The 21702-nt window shown below is 36.8% G+C and overlaps 1 protein-coding gene across 1 annotated transcript in view; it reads right to left on the reverse strand.

Moving 5' to 3' along the window:
- Positions 1 to 21702, reverse strand: part of AGPAT5 (1-acylglycerol-3-phosphate O-acyltransferase 5) — a 54053-nt gene that overhangs the window by 20672 nt on the left and 11679 nt on the right. The window contains exons 2-5 of the mRNA XM_083857748.1: positions 18577 to 18646; positions 18248 to 18363; positions 13098 to 13187; positions 5751 to 5841 (exon numbers count right to left, since the gene is read on the reverse strand). Coding sequence (XP_083713874.1) covers positions 5751 to 5841; positions 13098 to 13187; positions 18248 to 18363; positions 18577 to 18646 — 367 coding nt within the window. The remainder of the gene's footprint in view (positions 1 to 5750; positions 5842 to 13097; positions 13188 to 18247; positions 18364 to 18576; positions 18647 to 21702) is intronic.

Here is a 21702-nt window from a genome sequence, read left to right on the forward strand (position 1 = left end):
AACATATAAGAGCAGCTAAGTACAACTGTGTAGAAGATTTCCATCCTCCTCTCTTCATCCAGACCAAAAACTCAAAGACCTGTTCAGTACAGGCACGCCATCCACATTTTCAGAGTTGGACTTTGTTAGTTGTATTTCTACCCCTGATGTGTACACACAACATTTTAAAAAGAAAATAGTAAAAATTCTCAGCTCTAATTTAAGAATACTCTATGTGTATTACATTAGCATTACCACACTTCATCAACAAAAGTTAATTGCTCACTGAAAGTGGATGCCAGAATTAGTTTGAGGTCTCCACCTCTCTCTTCCCCATGAAACCATGTACTTGAAACTCAACTTTCAAGTACACAAAAACTGAAACCAGGGTGAAAACCAATGAATTGATTTCAAGACGAATTTGATCTTTCCTTTTTCATGTGAATGTGTGTGAATATATCAGAAAGCTCTGCAGTTACGTGCAGTGTCCTGAGTACTCACCCAACTCTTGAGTTCCCACCAGCTTTCTGGAATGCCTCCAGTGATTCAAAGCTTATATATTGAAACCAGAGTCCATAGCTAGACTTAAAAAATAACAAATGATGGGAGAGCTCATTCATTTGTATGCTAGTATTCCACCGACTTACAAAAAAAGGACTCAGCTGCATGCACTAATAAAAAGTGTTTTTCTGTTATCATGGACTAAAGTATACAGGAAATGCAACTAATCTCCTCAAGAGTATGACCAGCTCACAGCAAGACATGGGGGACACCACACATTGGTACACTTTCTTCCATCATGGGTATTTACAGAAATACAGCATAGCTTTTTGTTTTCCTAACTAAATTTCCTAAGGATAACTTTTAATATCACAGACCCTTACTTCACTCTAATGATTGGTCTCAAATGCTACTCAAGGTCCATAACCTACTCTTTTTTAAAAACTATATTCTTTGTCCACATCTCACCGAGCACTGTTAGACCAAGCCTGCTTTCATGAAAGTGTAGAATAAATACCACCAAAAGCTATTTTCTTTAGAGACAATTCAAAATTACTTTTATGGATATTGAATACTTTAAATTGCTTTAGAATACAATCGAAAACTGATGCCAAGATCTAGAAGGGAAACATTTTCAATTAGCTCCATTGAAACACCTTTTTTTTTACATGACCTGTAAAACAATTTTGAGATAAGCATATCCTGCATACACAAACATCTTAGCAGAAAGCATATTTGTCAAGATAAACTTAGCATTAAAAAATATTTACATTAGCAACTTTTCTGTATAAAATCAAAGAAGATAATAAATGCATACCTTAAATGTTTGCTTGATGAAATGACCTTTGTTAGAAATCAAACATTAATACCAAATTCCAAAAACTCCTTTCACCAGGGAAGATTGTTTTGTCTTCATTCAGCAAAAACAAGCCAAGTTAAATTTAAGAAGTTTCTCATCCCTTCAACTTTTACTTTTTAGAGTTAGTAATAGTAGGAGGGCTTTGGATTATTTCTATTTATTTTCAAATTCTTAAAATGCCATTTGTTAACATTTTGATAAAATTCATATTCTAGCAAACAAAAAAAAAATTGTGGTGTTTGGGGTATCCTGCACAGGGCCACAATTCAGCCCCAGTGATCCTGATGGGTCTGTTCCAACACAGCCTATTCTATGATTCTATGAGTGACTACTACAAAATTATAAGAAATCTACACATAGATATTTTGGCTACATACAAATGAAATAAATTTTATACCAGAAGCTGGCACAAAAAATAACCATCATGTATTTTGCAGGGTTTATAGACATTTTTCTCTATAGTCCAATACCACTAAAAAGACCCAGACTTACAAGATTTACAGTCCAAATTAAACAGATCCAATAAAAATTACCACTTCTATTATTATGACAAGCTTAATTAAATCCCTACGAAAATATGAGTGCCACCTACATACTAAGACTGGACTCAGCAACTAGAGCTCACTGACTAGTGGGGAAAAAATCCTGCACTTTTAAGCTGCCTAAACCCATGGAACAAAGCCTGAAAGGTATCACTGAATGACTGCATCAGACTTTGAAGACAGGAACCATGTTTCCACACAATGGAAAACAAAAGCAAACTTGACTAGTGACTATATACTTAAATACTGGAATTTTGGAATGCAAAAGTTCACAAGACAAGGGGCAAACCCATGCCATCATATTCTTAGTTCTTTGAGAGAGCAGAGGAAGAAATTTTGATCATGGAAATGGTGCAAGATGTACCATTAGAAACATGGGAGTCACTAACCATACTGAAACATGGAGGGAGAGCCCATCCTAGTAACAATTGCTGGAGTCATCTCATCCAGGCACCTACTTTGTGCCAGGAGAGGACACCGAGGTGTATCAGGCTCAAATCCAGGTACATGGCACACAGGCCCCTTAGCTTGGAAGCCTCCACCAGAAATGAAAAAACCTAACACACATCTACATCTGATATTATGGCAACACGTGGCTTATGTAATTTGTTGTAGCTGTAAAATTCCAGCAAATATTGTTATTTTGGCCAAAAAATATAAATACTGCAATAATTTTCTTAACTCCACAAAATTTCACTTGTTCTATGATTAACTCGTGCATTAATCCTACTACAAATAACCAAACAGCTTAGTTTTAGAGACATCATTTTTGCTTTCATTTTTAAATGTCAACAAGTTTCTTTCCCAATACAATCAATCAAACATATTTTGAGTTTACCTTCTATCCCAGGTAAGAAGTTGATCTGAGGGGAATCTTCTGGCACTCATAAAAGGTGAGAGTAATCCTTCAGTTTTTGGAGGTACTAGCATTGCCCTTAGATGACAACATTCTCAGTTCATCACCACAAAATCAGCATTCCTGGGAGTAACCAACTTTCTGTTGCTAATTCTCACTGAATACAATTCAGTGGACAGAACTTACAACACATCCACCCTATGCGTTTGACTTGCTTGTTTCATAAAGATGAAAATCATCTGTTCTTGCTAGAAATCAAGATTTTGTCTAGAACCCAAGCCCTATGGCAAAACAAATTGTAGCGTGAATTATTATTGGTATTTTTAAATTTCCTCTCCTTCAAGGGCTACCTCAAGCTTAAATTTTTTGCTGCTTGATATCTTTCCATCCTATTCATAGAAAGTTAAGATTTATTTAAATATGCATATCAGTGAGTGAAGACATAATAGTTGAAATCAGCAATGTCACAGTACTTCTTTGTATATCAATATCAATTTTTTAAAATTTCATTTTAAATTTCTTTTTGTTGAACTGGTCCTAGGACCAACTGTAAAGAGCCAGTAACTATGCAAACTTGGAAAGAACATAAAGATATGAGATGCAGCTCATCAACTGGTCCCACTAAGAGCAGGTAATTAAGTTCAGCCCAAGATTTCTGCCTAAACCAATTAATCTTGTCTAGAAGAGCATGCAGCTCACAAAGAGTAAAAGTAAAATCCCACAAAAATCCCTTTTTTTACTTCCTCTCTGCAAAACTACTAAAACATATACACACACTAATGTCAAAACCAGTATTTCAGATAGCATAATGAACATTGACTTATACCTGTGCTCTGTTATCTTTGGGAGTAACAGCTCTGGTTCTAACATGGGTTTCTAGTTTTGTTCTTCCTAATTAAACCACTTTTCCCAATATTACACTTGTAGCATTTTCTCAACATAAAATTGAGCAAAAATGTAGGGAAAAAATTAATTTCAAGGTAAAAAACAAATTCCCCTACATGTTGGTAAGGCCCATGCTGAAGCGCCGTGCTCTGTAACAAATATTCTAATATGACAAATCTAAATTATTAGACTTCATTATATCCCCAAAAAAGAATGAAGTGCAGTTTTGTTTAAATCCTAAGTAACAGTATGTCCTCCTCATTCTTATGGCTAGCAGAACTACTGTGTATTACTAGCCTTCCTAAAACGGTAGGAAGTAAGAAGTCTCCCAGATTTTCTGGACAAGCATAGCAAGGTGTGTTTTTGCTGGAGCTCAGCAGTGTCCCGCAGCAGCGCTCCCACGCTGCAGCCCCAGCACCCAGCGGCACCGCGGGGACACGGGGTTACCAAGGGCAAGCCACAAAACAGGGCCAGCAACACTGCACAGCAGCAGGGTGGGACCCTGGGGAGCTGTAATCACATCCTGCCAGCAGCCATGTGGAACTCCCCATCGCCAGAGCTCCTGGCGTACCGGGATGTGTCCTGGACTGGTACGTGCTCGAGGCTCAGCCTTTAGAGCAGAATGGCTCTGCTCTCAGTGTTGGCCCCTGTCTCTCAACACACTTGCATGAGGGATGCTCCAGTTCCCATGAGTATTTGTTTCTGTGTGGACATGCAGGGGAACAGGACCCCAGGGGAGCACAGACTGCTTCCCATTTGCCCCACATAAAAAGTGGGGCAGAGGCCAACAACAAAAGAATTTAGCAGTGGGGAGAAGGAGATCAAGAGGATTCTGTCACAGAATTGGAGATGCTTCTTGTTTAATAATTATTTGTCGTGAGAGTTTTTAAAAGGAGTAATTGTTGCAAAATAAAAACAGAGCAGGACTGGAGAAAAAAACAGTTTCAGAACAGGCGCCTTGAAAGCACAAAAGCAATGTTTTGCTGTTTTACAGGCTGCAGAGATATAACTAAAAGGTGAAATTAAACAATAGTAAAACAATGAGAGCCTTTTCCCTGAAAAAGAAGGTGAGGACAAAAAATCCTATTAAACAGCTCCCTCCCTCTGAACTCTCAAAGAACCACCAACCTAAATGAAACATTTGACTTTCATTTCCGACAGGAAACTGAAGCGATGAGCAAATACATTATGACTGCAGCTCTCCTGCTCATACACGCAAACAAATTCCATTCTTCCCAAGGAGAAGAAAAGCATATATCCTTTTGGACAAGAGTTAACAATACTTAATAGCTTGATTATATCAACAGGCTGATCCACAGACTTGTGAATTCATTTCAGTGTGTCACAGAGATGGATTTACCAGACCTATTTGTTATTCTTTTTTTATGTTTAGAGTGAATTATTTCACTTTTGGTCAACAGGAAAAAACAAAATCAGGAAATATATTCACTGAACTGTTGGATTTAAAAGGTTACGTGCATACAATGTGAGAATATACAAAAAAATCTTGGGACTCTTGGATTTTTTGCAGGCCTTTCCAAAGATGAAGTAATTCCATCTGTGGTTAAAGAAACAATCCCACAGTGCCAACAATCAAAACAGCTCTAGAATGAAGGTCAACCAAGGAACAGTGAGACTGGAAGGTGAGAGAGGAACAAAACCAAAATGCCATAGGAGTACTAACACTAGAAGTGAAATGATTGAAGACTTTAAGGCACAACAAGCTCTATACAAAACACTCTTTATATTGACTAACAACTGTAATTGGAGCTGCAATATCAACTCAGATGGACTGGTGCCCTGATTCAGTGTAGGCAACTCTTACAATTTTAAGAAGCAAGAAAATAAGTAATACACATCTTAATACACAAGGTAGAAACTACAGCGAGCCTTCTGGAGGACTGTTATTATTGTACATTGTGAAATGCATGAAATGTCTGTATATGAACTACTATAATCTACTCTGTAAGAGAAACAGTAGTTTATACTATTCTAAACCTTTAAACACCAATCATGCAGGTTTAAAAGTCCACTTAAGGTGAGATGATTTTCACATTATATAAAAATTTTATATAATATATGTTAGCACCATAACAAAAGAATTTTTTAATTTATTTTTTTTACCTACCTTCCTTTTCAGCAAATGATTGACTATCCGCTATGACTTTCGGTATTTCTGGATTGTAACGAGTCCCCTCTGGAAAAATCACTAAATACATCTGTGGAATCAAAAAAGAAACAAAACAGACAAATTATTATAATGAATGTAAACTGACTGCTTTTACACTAGATAGGCCCATATTGTATTTAGCTCACACCATTGACTATTGTAAGAATCAAATAAAATCAGAATACGTCAGCTAAAATTTCTTAGCTTTAAGAAACTTACTGTTCGAGGTTCAAAATAATTTCCTTTGAAAATACACCTTAGAAAATACTCCATGTGATTTAGGAACAGAGATAGCATGTGCCAACAAAAGTCAGCAAGTCAAGAGCAGCTGATAACAAAAAGAGTATCAGTTTTAAGAGATTTTGAAAAGACAGACAAATACATCACAAAGTGACCATTTTTTTTTTTTTAATAGTGATCTTGACTCTAGTCTTTCCTTATACTGAAATATACAGTAATTCATTATTCTTAGAAATACTATTAATTGAAATTATGATAAATCTTAAAATGCCTTTATGTCTCTCACTGAATTGGATATTAAATATATTAGGAATTCAAACTCACAGTTTAGTGTAATTTGAACTTTAAAGTCAGATTCCTTTAAGCATGTGTGTCTGCAAGGTTAGATTTCAAAAGTAAATTCATTTGCTTACCTGTTCATCATCAAATTATCTATGGGTTCTCAAATCGCTACACAGGTAAAGGTTGTCTAAGTATCTGCATATCTGACTGTAAAACTGTGTACCCAAATAGAAGCAGTCAAATTTTACAATTTTCCATTTTCTTTTGAAACAGGACAGAGGGGTTTCAGGGTTTTTTTTTTGTGTGTGTGCATCTTGCATAATCTCCTACACACAAAGCTGATCAAAGCTACAAAACATCACTTTAACAGTGAAAATGTCATACTGGGGGCTCATCTGCAGAAGCAACTATGGCCACAAATGATAACTGCTATGGAGTTGAACATGACACATTCATAGTAAAATGCCTACTGTAAATACTTAATTTATTAACTTCGCAGAAAGCAGTCTCAAGAAACATTTGAAAGAAAATGAGTTAATGGATTTACAAAACAGTCCAAGGAATATTATCAGTGATTAGATAGAGACTCTGATAACTGGGAGTGCATATCACATAAAGATGCAAAATTAAAAAATTAAAAATCAAAAAGAGACACACAGGAATGCAACTTTGTGCTTCTGGCCCACAAAACATCAGAGTGTGCTGGTATTTGCTCTTAATGATTGCAGAACAGCTACAGAAAGGCCTGAATGCCAAAAGACAGACCCCAGCAAACGACCTTTCCAGAATCACCCCACAGTGAGGAAGGTTGAAAGATGCACTAAAATGCAGAGGTAGACAGAAATCTAGGAAAGGTGCCAACCAGAGAAGCCAGCTGGACATCAAGAAAAAGGAGAACTGAGTACATAGCCTCGAACCTGACAGGGGGAAAAAACATAAAATAAACATTAAAAATAGGAAAACCAGTGTCAGTAGAGTAAAGAGAGCTAGGAGAAAGACTGTGCTTGTCACAGTATGTTTGGGGGAATCTTGCTGACTGCAGAGGCAGGTGAAGTCCAAGAATGTTCAAGGACTAACAGATATCCAAGATGCATATAGGTTTGGTGGTGAGGGAACAAAAGAAAATGAGTTTAAGAGTCGAGGTGCATACTTTTTTATATATAACAGTAGCAAAAGTACAGGGACAAGTACAGGAATTCTTAGACCCAGATGTAGTCCACAGTTCCCCCAGTCATCTATACATTTCATCTATGAAGTATAATGTTGAGATACCTAAGTGACTAAGTAAAACTTTTGGTAGCTGGAAAGAACATAATATTCAAATCCAGACGCTTTTTTTTTTTTTTTTTTTTTCTTTTCATAAATGTGCTTAGGTTCAAATCTTGTAATTTGGATGCTTAAAATGGCACTTCAAGATGAGGTACTTCAGTTCCACCCATGCTCCAGTTCCACCTCTCCATCACCATTAAAGACTGCATTGCTCAGCTCCAAAGGACAATACAGTGACTGTAACAGGACTTAGAGCAAAGGAAGTGAAGCACACAGGACAGAAACACCATTCTGGGTACATAGCTCAGCACTTACAAGCCGACAATGTTGTTACTGGTCTTCAAAGCAGATAATCACCTCGAAAAGCTGATTACACAACAGGGAACAGTATCTACTTACTCCAGTCCTATGTATGTAATAAAAACCAGGGACTAAAGTTATATTTTACACATTCTAGTAAACCTCTAAAACAAAAGCAGCCAAACATGTTCTGTTTGTTTGTTTTCTCTGAGTTGAAAGCATAAGACAGAGAAGTGGTCTTTGTTTTAAATTCAGAATGTAATAACCTACTATATAGCTCATTAGGACTGTTTTAACAGTAAGATTCATGAATGTAAATAGATGATCTACTTATACTCACATACAGTCCTGCACAAAACAAAGATATCCTGCCAGCACACTTCAGCCTACCCACCCCACCTGTATGACTGGCTTTCTCCCACCACAGGCACTATTAAATCCTTAAGCACTATTTCCAAAGACTGTAAGAAGTACAAATCTCTAAGATTTTAATAACTAAATAAGCTCCCCTGAACTTGGAATAAGAACTTGTAGAAATATTTTAATTGCCTAGAAACACCAGCTGCAGTTTAGGCCATTTTTTATACAGATTTTTCAATTAGGGTAGTTAGCTACATAAAAGTTACACACTTTATTGCTCCAAATTACAGTGCTCATGTTCAAAATGGCAGAGCCAGTTTTGGATTACCACAGTCCCTGATTCATTGAGACACCAGTTTTAACCCAAGCAATAGGTCCCTATGCTCAGGTATGTGGTACTTTCATTCCTTCTGTGGAATGGGTGGGTGTCAATAAACTTGGTGTCTCTCATCAATTTGAAAGCTTCAAGGAGTGGATCAGGATTCATTTAGTAGAACCCTACTGATTCTTGTTGGAGCCAGAAAATCAAAAAAGATGCAAATCTTTCTCATTTTGCCAATCAGAGGCTACCTGAAGAGTCCCTAGTGCAATGTTAATGCACTTGCCACAACCTACAAATGAAATGAATGGAAGATGGTAATTGCATTCTCCCAAACAGCAATGCTTCATTTTCCCAGCACTATCAAAGTTTTACAGGCAAAAAGAAACAGCAATGGCACCAACAAGGGGCCACGCTTCCAGAGAGAGGATAGAGCAGCTGAAGAAGTCCCTGAGATAGATCAGAGTGCCACAAATTGAGTATGGGTAGAGTAGAGGAACAGAAAAGTGACACATGAATCCCTGGAATACAGAACAACCATAAACATAGAGCAAGAAAAAAGGTGGCCAAGGGCTTTGGAGAACACCCCGGAGTGAGTAGATGCTACTCTGTAGAAGAACATAGTGCATCAAGAAGTGGTAACTACTGACTAAAGGTATCTTGCATTTACTGTGCTCTTCTTATGTGAAGAGAAAAAAAATTAATTTATGAAATTCAAAATTGTCTTAAACAATGCACTTGACTAATTTTATTATTATTATTACTACTATTGTATCCTGACAGCTAGACAGATAAATATCTGCATCCACTTAGACCACTGCCTAGAAAGCATGCTTCTAGTGAACTGGATGAGAAACATTATCACTCAGATCAATAACTGAAAAGGATATGGTATGAGAAAGCTTATCTAGTATAACTGGAACAAAATACAAAAGGTGATGTGGGAACAGCAGGCAAGGACATCTGTGACTTACAATTTTCAGGGATTTGCAAATTAGTAACTATATCACAAAATTATTACATTAAACCTCATAGCAGTTGTATCGATGTATCTGTACCCTCTATGTCTTTATTGTTTGATTGGCATTTCTTCATTCAGTCACAGAATAAATCATTGTCATGTGAATAACAAAACCAAAACACACAGTAATCAGCTAAATATTGGCTGTACAGGGTTAAATCCCACATCTCAGAATGCAGATTTTCTACTCTTGATGCATGATAAAAAAATTAGAAGTGACATTTTCAGTTTTCAGATTGAATAGTTTGCTGTTCAGAAGAGTTAACTTTCTTTATAAGTCAAGTAGATTAAGCACATCAAGTAACAGCTGGATACACATTCATTGGGCTTACATTCATCTATGGCTTATATTGAAACAACATTAACACAAAAGTGTCCTTTAAACACTGTGACAATTTCTGCTCTCACAACAAGACATAAGATTGCAATTTGCTAGCAATCAGTCAAATTTTATGGAATTTTCAACCAAATCACATCATCTCGAGTGAATTTTATCAACAAAAGTCTCAACATTGCACCATTTAAGTGTATAATTCAATGAGAGTTTGAAAAGCAAAGTGACTTCCAGAAATAAGTAAGAAAATATATTCAAGATCCCCACTAAGAAAACACAGGTGCAACAGTGTTTCAGTCTGCTATCAGTTTTGTGCCTGTCTGACAGTGCTGTGCTACATCTGGGAACAAGTGTGGACCAGCTGCGGACTCTGAGGGCAGGAAAAGGGGCTGTTTATAGCAGACAGGTGGGGGAAGTCGTAAGACAAGGTGAGCAAGGAGAATCACACAGTCCACTGTTGTCCATACAAAAGGAGACATACCAGAGCACTAATCAAGTTATACTGTGCATGTAAGAGGCCAAGAGGCAGTCTTACTTTGCCTGTCAGTTTTAACTCCAATTTACTTGTCATAATTTAGGGGGAAAAAAAGAAAAAAAGTCCACAGTGAAGCAGTAAAGAGCTTGCTATGCTAAAGAGAACAAAAGACTGATTCTGTCTTCCTACACATCTTCAATTTCTTAATGAGAAAAGGGATGGCTCCAGACAGACTGAACATTCATCATCTGGATTCTTTTGTTTAACTTGTATGTGGAGAGAAACTGTAAATAACAACGTGACCCTTAACACAGATTGCCGTCCATCTCTTCTTTATTGGTACATTAATCTTTCCTGAGCAGCTGAAAGGCCAGCTCATCTCTTGCACCACATTAAAGAAAGAACTCTACCACGTACACACAGAATGACTAAGCTACACCAGCTGCACTGAGGGAAGTCCATCCTGAGCTGTAGCATGCAGTGCATGAAAATTCCAGAGTCATAGATTAGTTATTTCTGCATGAAGCTGATGAGTTCAGGGCATACTTGATCCAACTGTCTTAATTTTAAAAGCAATATGGTTACTTGTAAATGTCATGCAAAGTTGCAGAACTGCATGAATAATGCAATAAGGACACAGGTTATCATGTTCTTCTCACAGTAGTAACTGCAGGTTAAAGGCCACTTAATAGCATCTACATTTAAATTCTCAGATAAAGTGGGCTATAAGAAGTTTAGTCTGCCCTCAAATGACAGCTCAATGGTCTGTGTCTTTTATCGCTGCAGATGCAAACATTTGCCTCAGTAAATAGGCTTTTGATGACTTTGGTTTGGTACATTTAAGTGTCACTCCCTATATGGTTTGACTGAGAGATTTTTAAACAATTAATTTCTGCAGCAGTTACACTTATTTTTCTTCTAAACTGCAACACCTCATAATATGAGGCAAATGGCAACAACTGCCTGGTATGCATGTCCAGGTTCTGTGCTCATTTCCAACACCACCAAACTCCCACAGAGCTAAGCTACAGCAAAAAACAAGTGGTCCTATATTTATTAGGCATAAGCTTTGATTAGGTAGAGGCTTTCAATCTACACACAACTCAAGAGAGAGAAGAAAGATGATTCCACAAAGAAAGACTTCTGGATTTATTTCACTTACTAACCATATGGAAAGCAGAACCTACATCAGTTGTACCTTTACAGAATAGCTTTATGTTTAAACCTCTCCTCAGATTCCAACTGTGCTAAAATGACACACTGCAGCAAGGCTGAACACCATTTGCAGGTTTCCAAGGACATAATCAGATGAGTTTCTAAGCACGTCTTTCTTCCCACGATTGTATTAAAAGAAAGATACACATTTTTAATAAAAGAGATTAATTTAACACAGGTGTCAAATTAAGACTCTTATCACAATGAAAACTTCATAATAACAACAAACCCCTTCTTTTTATGGGGTGCAGAGGGAAGACAGAAAGCCACATTCAAGCAGAACCTGTCTCTTTAGCCAGCAAGAAATCCATGGTCCCCTGCAAGAAAACACCTTGTTGGCTTATTTCATCCAGACTAACTAAAATGACCTTAACCAACACTCTGCAGGGGGAAGAATTGCTTAGGGGAATGACTACAAGTATGTTTAATACATCCTGCAAGCAGCCTTTGCTTAATTCATTACAAGTTTTACAGCAATTAGAATCTTTACCACTGACATATGGCAAATAATGAGGCAACACAACCTCTTTATATCCCAGGACCCTCTCTGGAAATGAGGATACAGGTTGCCATCACTGAACGTGTCTCCAAAGAGGGACACTTTACCCATTTAAGCCTCTCAGTAAGCACAAGGTCAAAACTCACTATCTCCAAATAAGAAAAAAAAAAATACTATTATGAATGTCAAAACAACACATGAACTCTTTTTACCCAACACTCAGTTTATAAAAGTTTTGACAATATGGGGAATCTAAGTCCTAATAACACAATTTTAAATAAAATAGAAGTTTAACTGTTCTATATCAAGGCTTGCTTAGTTGTTTTTTTTTTAGCTTGGCCAAAAAGGAAGAAAAAAATATAATGCACAGCAAGTGATGGAAGCATAGCATAGTGATTCTAACCACTGAGCCACAAACCATACAGGGAGTCATGAGAAAAGTCACTTGGCAGTAACAGTCATTCTTCAAATAGAAAATTATCAAGAGTTTGTTTTGGGTTTTTTTCCCTCCTCCAGGCACAGCAGACAAAGTTATTCAGTTCTAAGATGTCATTGCCATTAAAAATGATTGATCATTGTGATGACTAATTAACATTTGGTAGGAAAGGTTCTTGACTTTTAGAAGCCCAGCATATCAGTCTCTGACAAGCACCCAGTAGTCAAAATGTTGCCTTTTGAAACAGAGGGTTTCTCTTTTGAAATAGTGGTTTCCCAAGGAAGATACTATAGTTCATGTTCTATGTCTGGATTCCCCTTGTCCTCTACACAGAGGATCACAAAGTTCCTGTCAGTCATAAAGAACAAGTTAAATGTTCCTCAGTTTAATCAGAAGTATCACCGTAATCACAGAAAGTAATTGTAAAAACACAGAAAGAAAACAAATCCATGATTACCATCTTAGTAGTTTGTGGATATCGGGCATGGCTCTTTTCTCCAACAAGCCTTTGCCATTAAAAAAGTCAAAGAAATGAGAAGGAAGGTATAAGCTTACTGGAGTCTCAGCTTTCATCTGGGCCCGGAACTTCTCTCTCATTTCTTTCTCATTGAATTTGGCACTTCTTTTTACATAGACTCCTCCATGCTATGAGAGAGAAAAAATGGGGAAAGCATTAAATATTTAAGTAGTTTAATGCTGAATAGCTGATAGAAGAACAAACAAGAGACAATGACAAGTCACCTTTATGACTCATGCTGCAAATTGCCTACAAGACATTTCCTCCTATCACAAAAACACGTGAAACTAATTTTACATTTGCACATACTTTAGTTCACAAAATTTGTTTAAATAAAAATCAGATATAAAAAACCTCCAATGCATAAGACATTTGAAGTGTTTTGTTTAAAGGTGTTAAATAATTAATAGAAGATGGCCTTAGAAGTGACCCCCGGGTATTTATTCCCGACAACGTTGACATTCAGCTTCCTTTTTTTATGAAGGGAAAATCACAGAACTGAAGTTATTCACATACAAGTACTTACAGGTTAGTGCTTTCAATTCTATGTGCCCGCTCTCAAATAGTAACTAATGCAAATACTGGGAATGCAAGTATCAGACTTCTACATACAAAATTTATGAACAGCACAAAAGTAACTAGTGTAGGTCTTGAAACCCTCCTGCAGTCCACTACAGAACCAAACTTTTAATAAAGAAGTTATATACCAAGATAATAATTGAATAAGTAAACCAAAATCTTCACAAGGCAAAGAATTCTATAGAAGTATTTTTACTGAAAAATATTATTAAAAGTTAAACTATGTCCTGGAAGAGATTAATTTTATAACTTGTTGACAGAATTTATCACAAAACTTCAGTAAAAGTACACACAAAGAGAAATTTGCCCTACCATTTCCCTCTTCCACCATGTTGTTTTATCTCAGAGAAAGAAAATGTAAACAAACATGCACCAACTATGAACTACTGATACAATGAAGTCTGAAAAAAACAAAATTAGCTTCCAAATAACAGAATTTCAGGTTTAAGGTACATTGTTTTCATGGATTTTCTAACTGACTCCGTAACTTGGTACTAGTCTTTTCTGTTCACTGTGACAACTGGCATTAGGATTTGTCAGACAACTTCCATCCATTTATGGTTTTACATGTTCTTAACATAAAGGTGACAGTAAGATTAAAACTACTAAGAGCTGAAATTCATTCAAATATCTGATCTCATTAAAAGATACAGTACATTGTAGAAACAGAGGTGGCGACTGTGTGCAGAGCTGTGTCCATGGCATGGACAGAAAAATTTGAGGGGATAGGAGGAGATGGGTAGAAGAGGTGGTCATGCTAAGTGCTTTCAGCCTTTGCTTTTCATGGTGTGGAGAGATGGCTGCTTAGCTAATGATGTTTAATGTGATTTTTGAGTTGTTCTTCAAAAGCTGTAGTGAAAGGGAACAGAAAGCCAATGATGCATTAACTGCATACTAAATATTCTGTCTTAACTTTATCGTCTGTGGTTCCCTCCCAAGGTGAAGTAGCCAGCTCTAACACTCAGCTCTGCTGCTGTGACTGGCAGGGGACCAAAACTATGAACAGAATTCCCCAGCTCACTGAGCTTGGCTGTGGCATGGTATTGGGACCATCTCACAAGCAGTTTAACAGTTCCAGACAGAAAGCAGCATTAACAGAAAAAAATTTCTTCATCTATGTAGTAAACAGAAAGCCTCATGTTATCTCCACACTCCACATGTAAGACCGTTTTCAAGATCTGGCACTACTAAAGGGAAACAGAAGCCTTAAGCAGACTTAAGTACAGTTATATTCTGACACTCAACACAACCAGCCCTTCCAGGAAGGGCAAACTCAGTTTGGTATGAGAAAAAATTAATCTACTATACAAGACTTCCATTTAATGGGTAAGTCATCATTGTCTGTGAGCCCAGCTAGGTCAAGCTTTGATAAATGAGAGAAACCTGGAATTGAGGTATTCCCTTATCATAAAATTACTAATCAGATGCAGTAAAATGGAAAAATACTGAACCAGCTTTTCCTTGTTTGATTTGTCGGCTTGGACAAATGAAGTTACTATTGGACTGTTTGGTCAGGGACACATGCCATGACACCAAAGATAGATCTGGTGTTGCACGTCAGACATTTTAATTCTCAGAAATAGATCTGCACTTCCCAAGCAAGTGAGCACAGAGTCACGTAACATAAGAACAGACAAAGTATCACAAGATCAGCATTTGCCACATTCACCCCAACTGCACCACTACGGCAGGTCCCTGTAGCTCAGGGGTACAAAGCTAAAGAGAGGCAGGATATGTGGCTAAAACTCAGGAACAACCAAAAGGGTGCACAAGCTGATGCTGGATAACAGAGAAGATAAAGACATACTTCCTCTGTTAAAAAGTCAAGCAAACTGTGGGGTTTAAAAAACACTTTTCAAAATTACATCCCAGCCACATCAGGGGTATAAGATAAATAGGAGCGAATTGGATGGTATAAGTGAATAGAAATGGGATGAATTGGTAGCAAATGATAGGGGCAAAAAAAATTCAGATCCACCCGAAAATAATACAGTTTTATGAAAAGAAATCTGTTCTACCTAATAAATCAGACTTGGAACATAATAGGTTAATTTAAGTGTTTATTTTCTTTCCTTGCTATTAGACAGCTGCCTCAAAGAAGAATGCTAGTTATGTGATTGTATATAGCTTGAATTCCCCAATTTGTATTGCATTTCCTTTTCAGTAAGAGATCAAATATATGAACGCTCTTCAAAACAGATTTCTGGAAGTACTGTTTTTGAGGTTATAATTTTTTTTCCGCTGTACTTTAAAAGCCCCTCTCTCAGTCAACAATGGATTGTGTTTACAAATATACTTCCTTTGTGCCTGAATTTTGCTCTCCTGGACATCCAGACCACGTTTATTTCCAAACAGGATGTTTACCTGAGGAAGGGAATATGAATTCCGTAAGCATGGCGTAACTGTGTGGCTCTGGAAACTTTTAGTGGAGTGTAAGTGACATCACTAATAGAACATCAACAGGAAGGGCAGGAAGTGGTTTATGTTTTTGCACTGTTTGGTGTGATAAAAACAATAAAAATACCTATTAGCTTGCACTGCAGGCCTTCTGCATCCCGTCTCAGTCATTTAAGCATATATGCATCACCGCTGCCTGTCACTTGTGTCACTGATTTAAATACATATATATAAATATATATAATCCCGCCCCACTAAATCTTGCAGAAGTTTTATTTTTTGAGGAGTTCAAATCTGAATAGATTTTATTTAATATATACATGTTTTGATTAAAAGCAGGTGACATTCAGATTAATTTCCACAGGAACCTCTTTTTAACAGTCAATATACTGCTCAGGAAACTGAGCACCGGATATTCCACATAGCAAAAGTAATTTTCCAAAATCTTGAAAAAAAAAAATTCTGGACACTTAGTGGGTGGAATATATATCCTGTTTGTATTTTAATTAAAGCAGACTTAAATCACCACCATTGTAATGACTAAAGGCAAGGACAAAGAGCAAAATATTTCCATGCAGCAGATCAGTCACTTTGGTGGACAAAAAAATGTAGAGAAGCATTAAGGGAAAGCATTAGACAACTGAGAATTCCATTTTCTTCTAATGCATACCCTTAGTGAGGTATGACAGGGTCTGACAGGTTGTAGTTATTTAGGGGACTGGAATAACAGACAATAAAAGAAATTGTGAAACAGTTTTCTCATTCTCTCTGCAGCATACACTGCTCTAAACATACCAATTTTAGCAGAATCGATGGCAACCACCTATGCTCCAGCCTAGATCTATAGCCTACCCACTAAGGTACTCATCCAGAAGACAACAAAGATTTTCAACCATCAAGCTGAAGACACTGGATGTGCTGCAAAGATGAAGGAAAGAGTAAATCCTCCTATTTGGACATACACCTGCAGTTGCCCACTCTTCATACACTTCTTTACAAATTAATATATAGTTTCAATCATACCCAGCATAATGTTGTTGCTTTTTTTTTTTTTTTTTTTTTTCTTCTTTTTTTTTTTTTTTCTTTTTTTTTTTTTTTTTTTTTTTTTTTTTTTTTCTTTTCTTTTCTTTTCTTTTCTTTTCTTTTCTTTGCCTGGGCAAGGGTGGTGAGGGACAGCAAGCAGATTAATACTCAGAGAACACATTAAGATCAAACAGAGAAGATAAAGGAGAGAAGTCTTATTGAATAAGCACTTTGGAACCACTACCCAAAACCCTATCCATTTCTACTCTAATAACTAAGCACCCATCTAAACCCTGAGATAAGTACCATGAAGCTTTTTCTGCTCACCTAGCAAAAGGCCAGAACTTCCAAAACCATCCATCTCTACATTCTATTTTGTTTCATCTAGAAATAGTTCTGCTTTCAGAAAAAGCAAAGAATAGACATGACAAATTCACAGAGGAGAGAAGTAAGAGAAGTAAGCCACCATGCTCTCCACCATTTTACACTGAAGATCATACCCACTCAGTATATTGGCTGTTCAGTGAGCATGGCCCACTGTTTCTCGGTAATTATATAAATTTGAGTCACATCAGGTTTAGCTCTCAGACTAAAAGGAACAAAAGGAATATTATGCAGAATGAGGAGAAATAAAAAGGTGGGAATACTGTTAGACTCAGGTTTTTGCTTAACTGAAGTCCAAAATAACCATCAACATTTTCATGGAGGTGGGATTTGCCTTTCCTCCACAATATAAGATGCAGTTTTTCTCTTTTATATTGTGCTAAAACCAAAACAACTGAAAAACAAAGAAGTTCATCAAACAGTAATGCCAATTTACTCCCAATTTGTAGTGTGATACACAGGAAAACAAGTCTGTTTACACCTTCTGCTAACCTTCTGAGAGCATGACGACAAACTGGAGTTTTGGATTGTAAAAAGAACAAAGTTTTAGAATATTCTGACAGACTCTACAGTTTTAATTCTATCCATAATAAGTATTCATTTAGAAAAGTAAACTGAATCTTTAGTAACTGTCTCTCAACTAAGATACACATCTAACTACAGCAAGTGAAACCAGTTGTTGTCATGTTCAAATAATTGCACGCCAGCTCAGAACTACATCTTCACAGCATGCATGGAAAACAGGGGGAAAGTACATCTTACATATTTGGCTCACAAACAGCAAGGACCGAGTGAAGTGGCTCACCTGTGAAAAGTACCACCCGTACAGTGGAAGCCATTTTAGGCCATCCTTCAAGACATAGCGGACGTGCCCGAGCGCGTTCTGCCTGATTGCCAGCATGTCCGCGATAATCCAATCAACTGCAACGACAAAAGCCCACAGGAACCAGTTAAATTACCTCTTAATTGCCACTGATGAAACAAAAAGTACAGGTTGTATGAATAAATGTCATTAAAGGTTTTTGAACTAGAAGTTCTTGCTTGTTAGGGCAAGCCTGGAAAGAGACACAGTAAACAGACAAGCAGATTTTTTAAATCTATAGAAGTGTTAAGACAGGCAAAAAAAATACAAACCTGTACACTGATGATTTGATAAATATATTACATTTTCTTTATTTTTTGGCAAATCCCCGTAGATAATTACCTAAAAAAAAATTAAAAAATATGCAGTATTACTTTATAATTTATTTTCATTGCATTAGGCAGTGATGATCTAATGCAGTAATTGGCTTTTTACTAGGAAAACTGTCAGCAAGTTAATATCATTAACAGACAAACACCCTATCACTACATCAGTATCCACCACACAGACAACTGACTTATCAACAAATGTGTAAATATTCATTAATGAAGGCTTAAGAAACTTATTCTGTTCTTGTGCCATAGTCCTAGAACTGGATCCATGGAAGGTAACCTTCAGCAACAAGCTCCATACATTAATATAATTGAAGTTAATGTACAAAATGACCACTTAATTTATACATCTAATGAATAAGACATGCTTTAGCCAGAACACTTGCTATCATTCAATCTAAAATGGTAAATTTTCCTGGATTAGATCAAGAACAAAATCTCAACCATTTGCCATGATATTAACCATCAAGAGTGAACAAAAAATGTATGAGGTGAAGGAGTGTCTTTAAATTTGCCTGTGGCTTCCAAACAGCAGATTTTTAATTTTTTTTTTCTCTGTTACATTAAAGACACACTTTAACCTTGTAGTTTCTCACCCCTGAAAGGTACTGGTCCACTAGTGAAACAACCTTCTGAGAGCATGACTACAAAACAAGATGCTGATGCTAGAATCTTGGTCACCTTTTTAAAATGGATTCATTCAATTATTTCCAAATAAAAAATGAGAAATGAATTAATTTTAATTCTGAACCAAAGAACCAGTGCAGTTGTTCAATTACCTTTAATAAACATTTTCATCACTTAATGAACCCTAGTTTTTCTAACCAGTACACTCTAGGTAGGCTTTCACCATTGTTCTGCCAATGGACATACCCCTTGTTTCTAGAAGATGGCTGTATCAGACATACACACTACTTTGAAACTATTCAATTTACTGAAAAAGCAAAGTGCTATATGGAAAGTTTACTCACTTATTACCAGCACTTCCCTAGTCTGAGCAATACTGGAATTCCATCAGGAAGAATTAATATTCATATTTAATTGGTATCATTTACTATGCCAAGTCTCATATTGATCCTTATAGAAGGTCTCTACCAGCATCTCTGAAAACTCTGTCCATCTCTCAGGTAACCTGTGATACTGGATGGCTAATGCCTCATATTAACTCTAGACAAAAACTCCATAAAAACACTGTCTGTTTTACATTCATGCTGTTTCTTCTTTGAAAATACAGCCACACTGTTGATCAAGTTTTGTTTTCAAGACTAAAACCAGATACTGGCAAATGGAGACAGTCATATGTGAACAAGAGACCACTCAGCATAGAATAAAAGAGGATATAACTTATTTTTTTCAAAAAACAAAAAAAGAAAAGGCATGCAGAATAAATTCTAACTGAACAATATTTGTAACAAGTCAGTTGACAAGTATATTCTCAACAGTATATGAGAAACTTGAACAAGATTCTGCTATAGGAATAGTCTTCTCATTGAAGTACCAGGATTTACAACCTTACTGCTGACGCTAGGTACTACACACAGTTTAGAGCAAGGTAGCAGTCTGAGGTTTGACCTTACAGTTCAGGTGCACAAATTCCTCTGAAATAAATCCTCCTACTCTCACTTATAGATTTAAAACTTAATTTTAAAAAAGTAGACTTTCCCAGCACCGTTACACACAATGTCCATAAATACTGTTTTCTTTAATTTCAAGTTAAGACTCCATTATGCGGTTTGGCAAAAAGAATTTTAGAGTAAGAGAGAAGGCCCAATACAACAAATCATTAAACCAGAAGGTCCTGAATGTTATTTGAGCTTTTCTAAAATACAGAAAAAAAATAAGAACAAGAGGAAAACAAAACCTGCCCTTGACCCAAGAGCCGCCCCATACAAGAAACAGAGTTTGAAATATAAAATTTATAACTTCAACTTGTAAATATTTTCACTTTAATGCACCAAGTAGAAATCTCAGTGCAGTCAGACCCACAATTTAAAGCACTCACTTTGGATTATTGCATGGGTAAAACAAATATAAAGGATCATTGCCATTAAAAATGTATGCTGATGTCTGCCAAATGTAACAGTTCATCTGTGTAAATTTTATTTCAGTAAGATTGGATCTAGTTCACTTTTTAACCCCAGAGGAACACCCACTCACTGTTCCTGTAAACAACTTCTATGCACAACATCATGGCTCACCCTAAGGGTTAGATGTGTTTATATGTAATGGACCAAAATCTTCTACTCATGATAAAACACACAGCCAAACTGTTGTACAGAACTAAAAAAAGAAAAAAAAAAATCTTATTTATATTAGTTCTCATTAAACATACAAAACCTGGATGTTTTATTTCAAACCAAAGGTAAGAACAAGAAAATCTGGAAGCTCTATTTTGTTTGCTCAGATGGCTCAGCCTAAGAGGATGCATGAGCTTTATCTGCATCATCATCCACTTCAGCACTGCCTATTTCACTGATCTCAAGATAGGCTTATACAGTTCATCAAAGGCCAGCAAATAGCTATTCACCTTAGACACTCTCAGTTAAAGAACTGAGCTACAAACTTTAAACTGTTACTACAAGTACCTAAGAATGGCAACTTCCAGCCTGAAGTGCCAGGAGACACCTACTCTGTGGGCACCCACGCAGCTCTCCTTCTGAGACCAAAGCATTCTTGCTTTATTTGGCTTCTGAAAATACTCACCATACACAACAGAGGGGTAACAGTTAAGAGCTTTGAATCCTGCAGAAATGTCCTTTTCCCTTTGAGATGGTGCCTGAAGAATTAACCTGCTTGTGGATAAGCAGGAGAAGAGTCTGGTCAGGACAAGGCTCCAATTTCTGGCCATCTGATGTGTTTAGGCAAACCAGAGTACCTAACATATATTGTAGCTCCAGAAGGAAATAATACAGTACTCTTCTTCATGGACTCCAGAAAACCTCTGGCTCCTTACTGTTTTTCTCAGCTAACTTTACAGAATTCCTTGCTGCAGCGGCTGTGACTCCTCATTTTGCTGGGGCAGATGTTTAGGGGCCACAGTGAATTACAGAATCACAGGATATTCTG

Source organism: Zosterops lateralis (genome assembly GCF_965231275.1).
Source record: "Zosterops lateralis genome assembly, chromosome: 3".
NCBI classification, from domain to species: Eukaryota; Metazoa; Chordata; class Aves; order Passeriformes; family Zosteropidae; genus Zosterops; species Zosterops lateralis.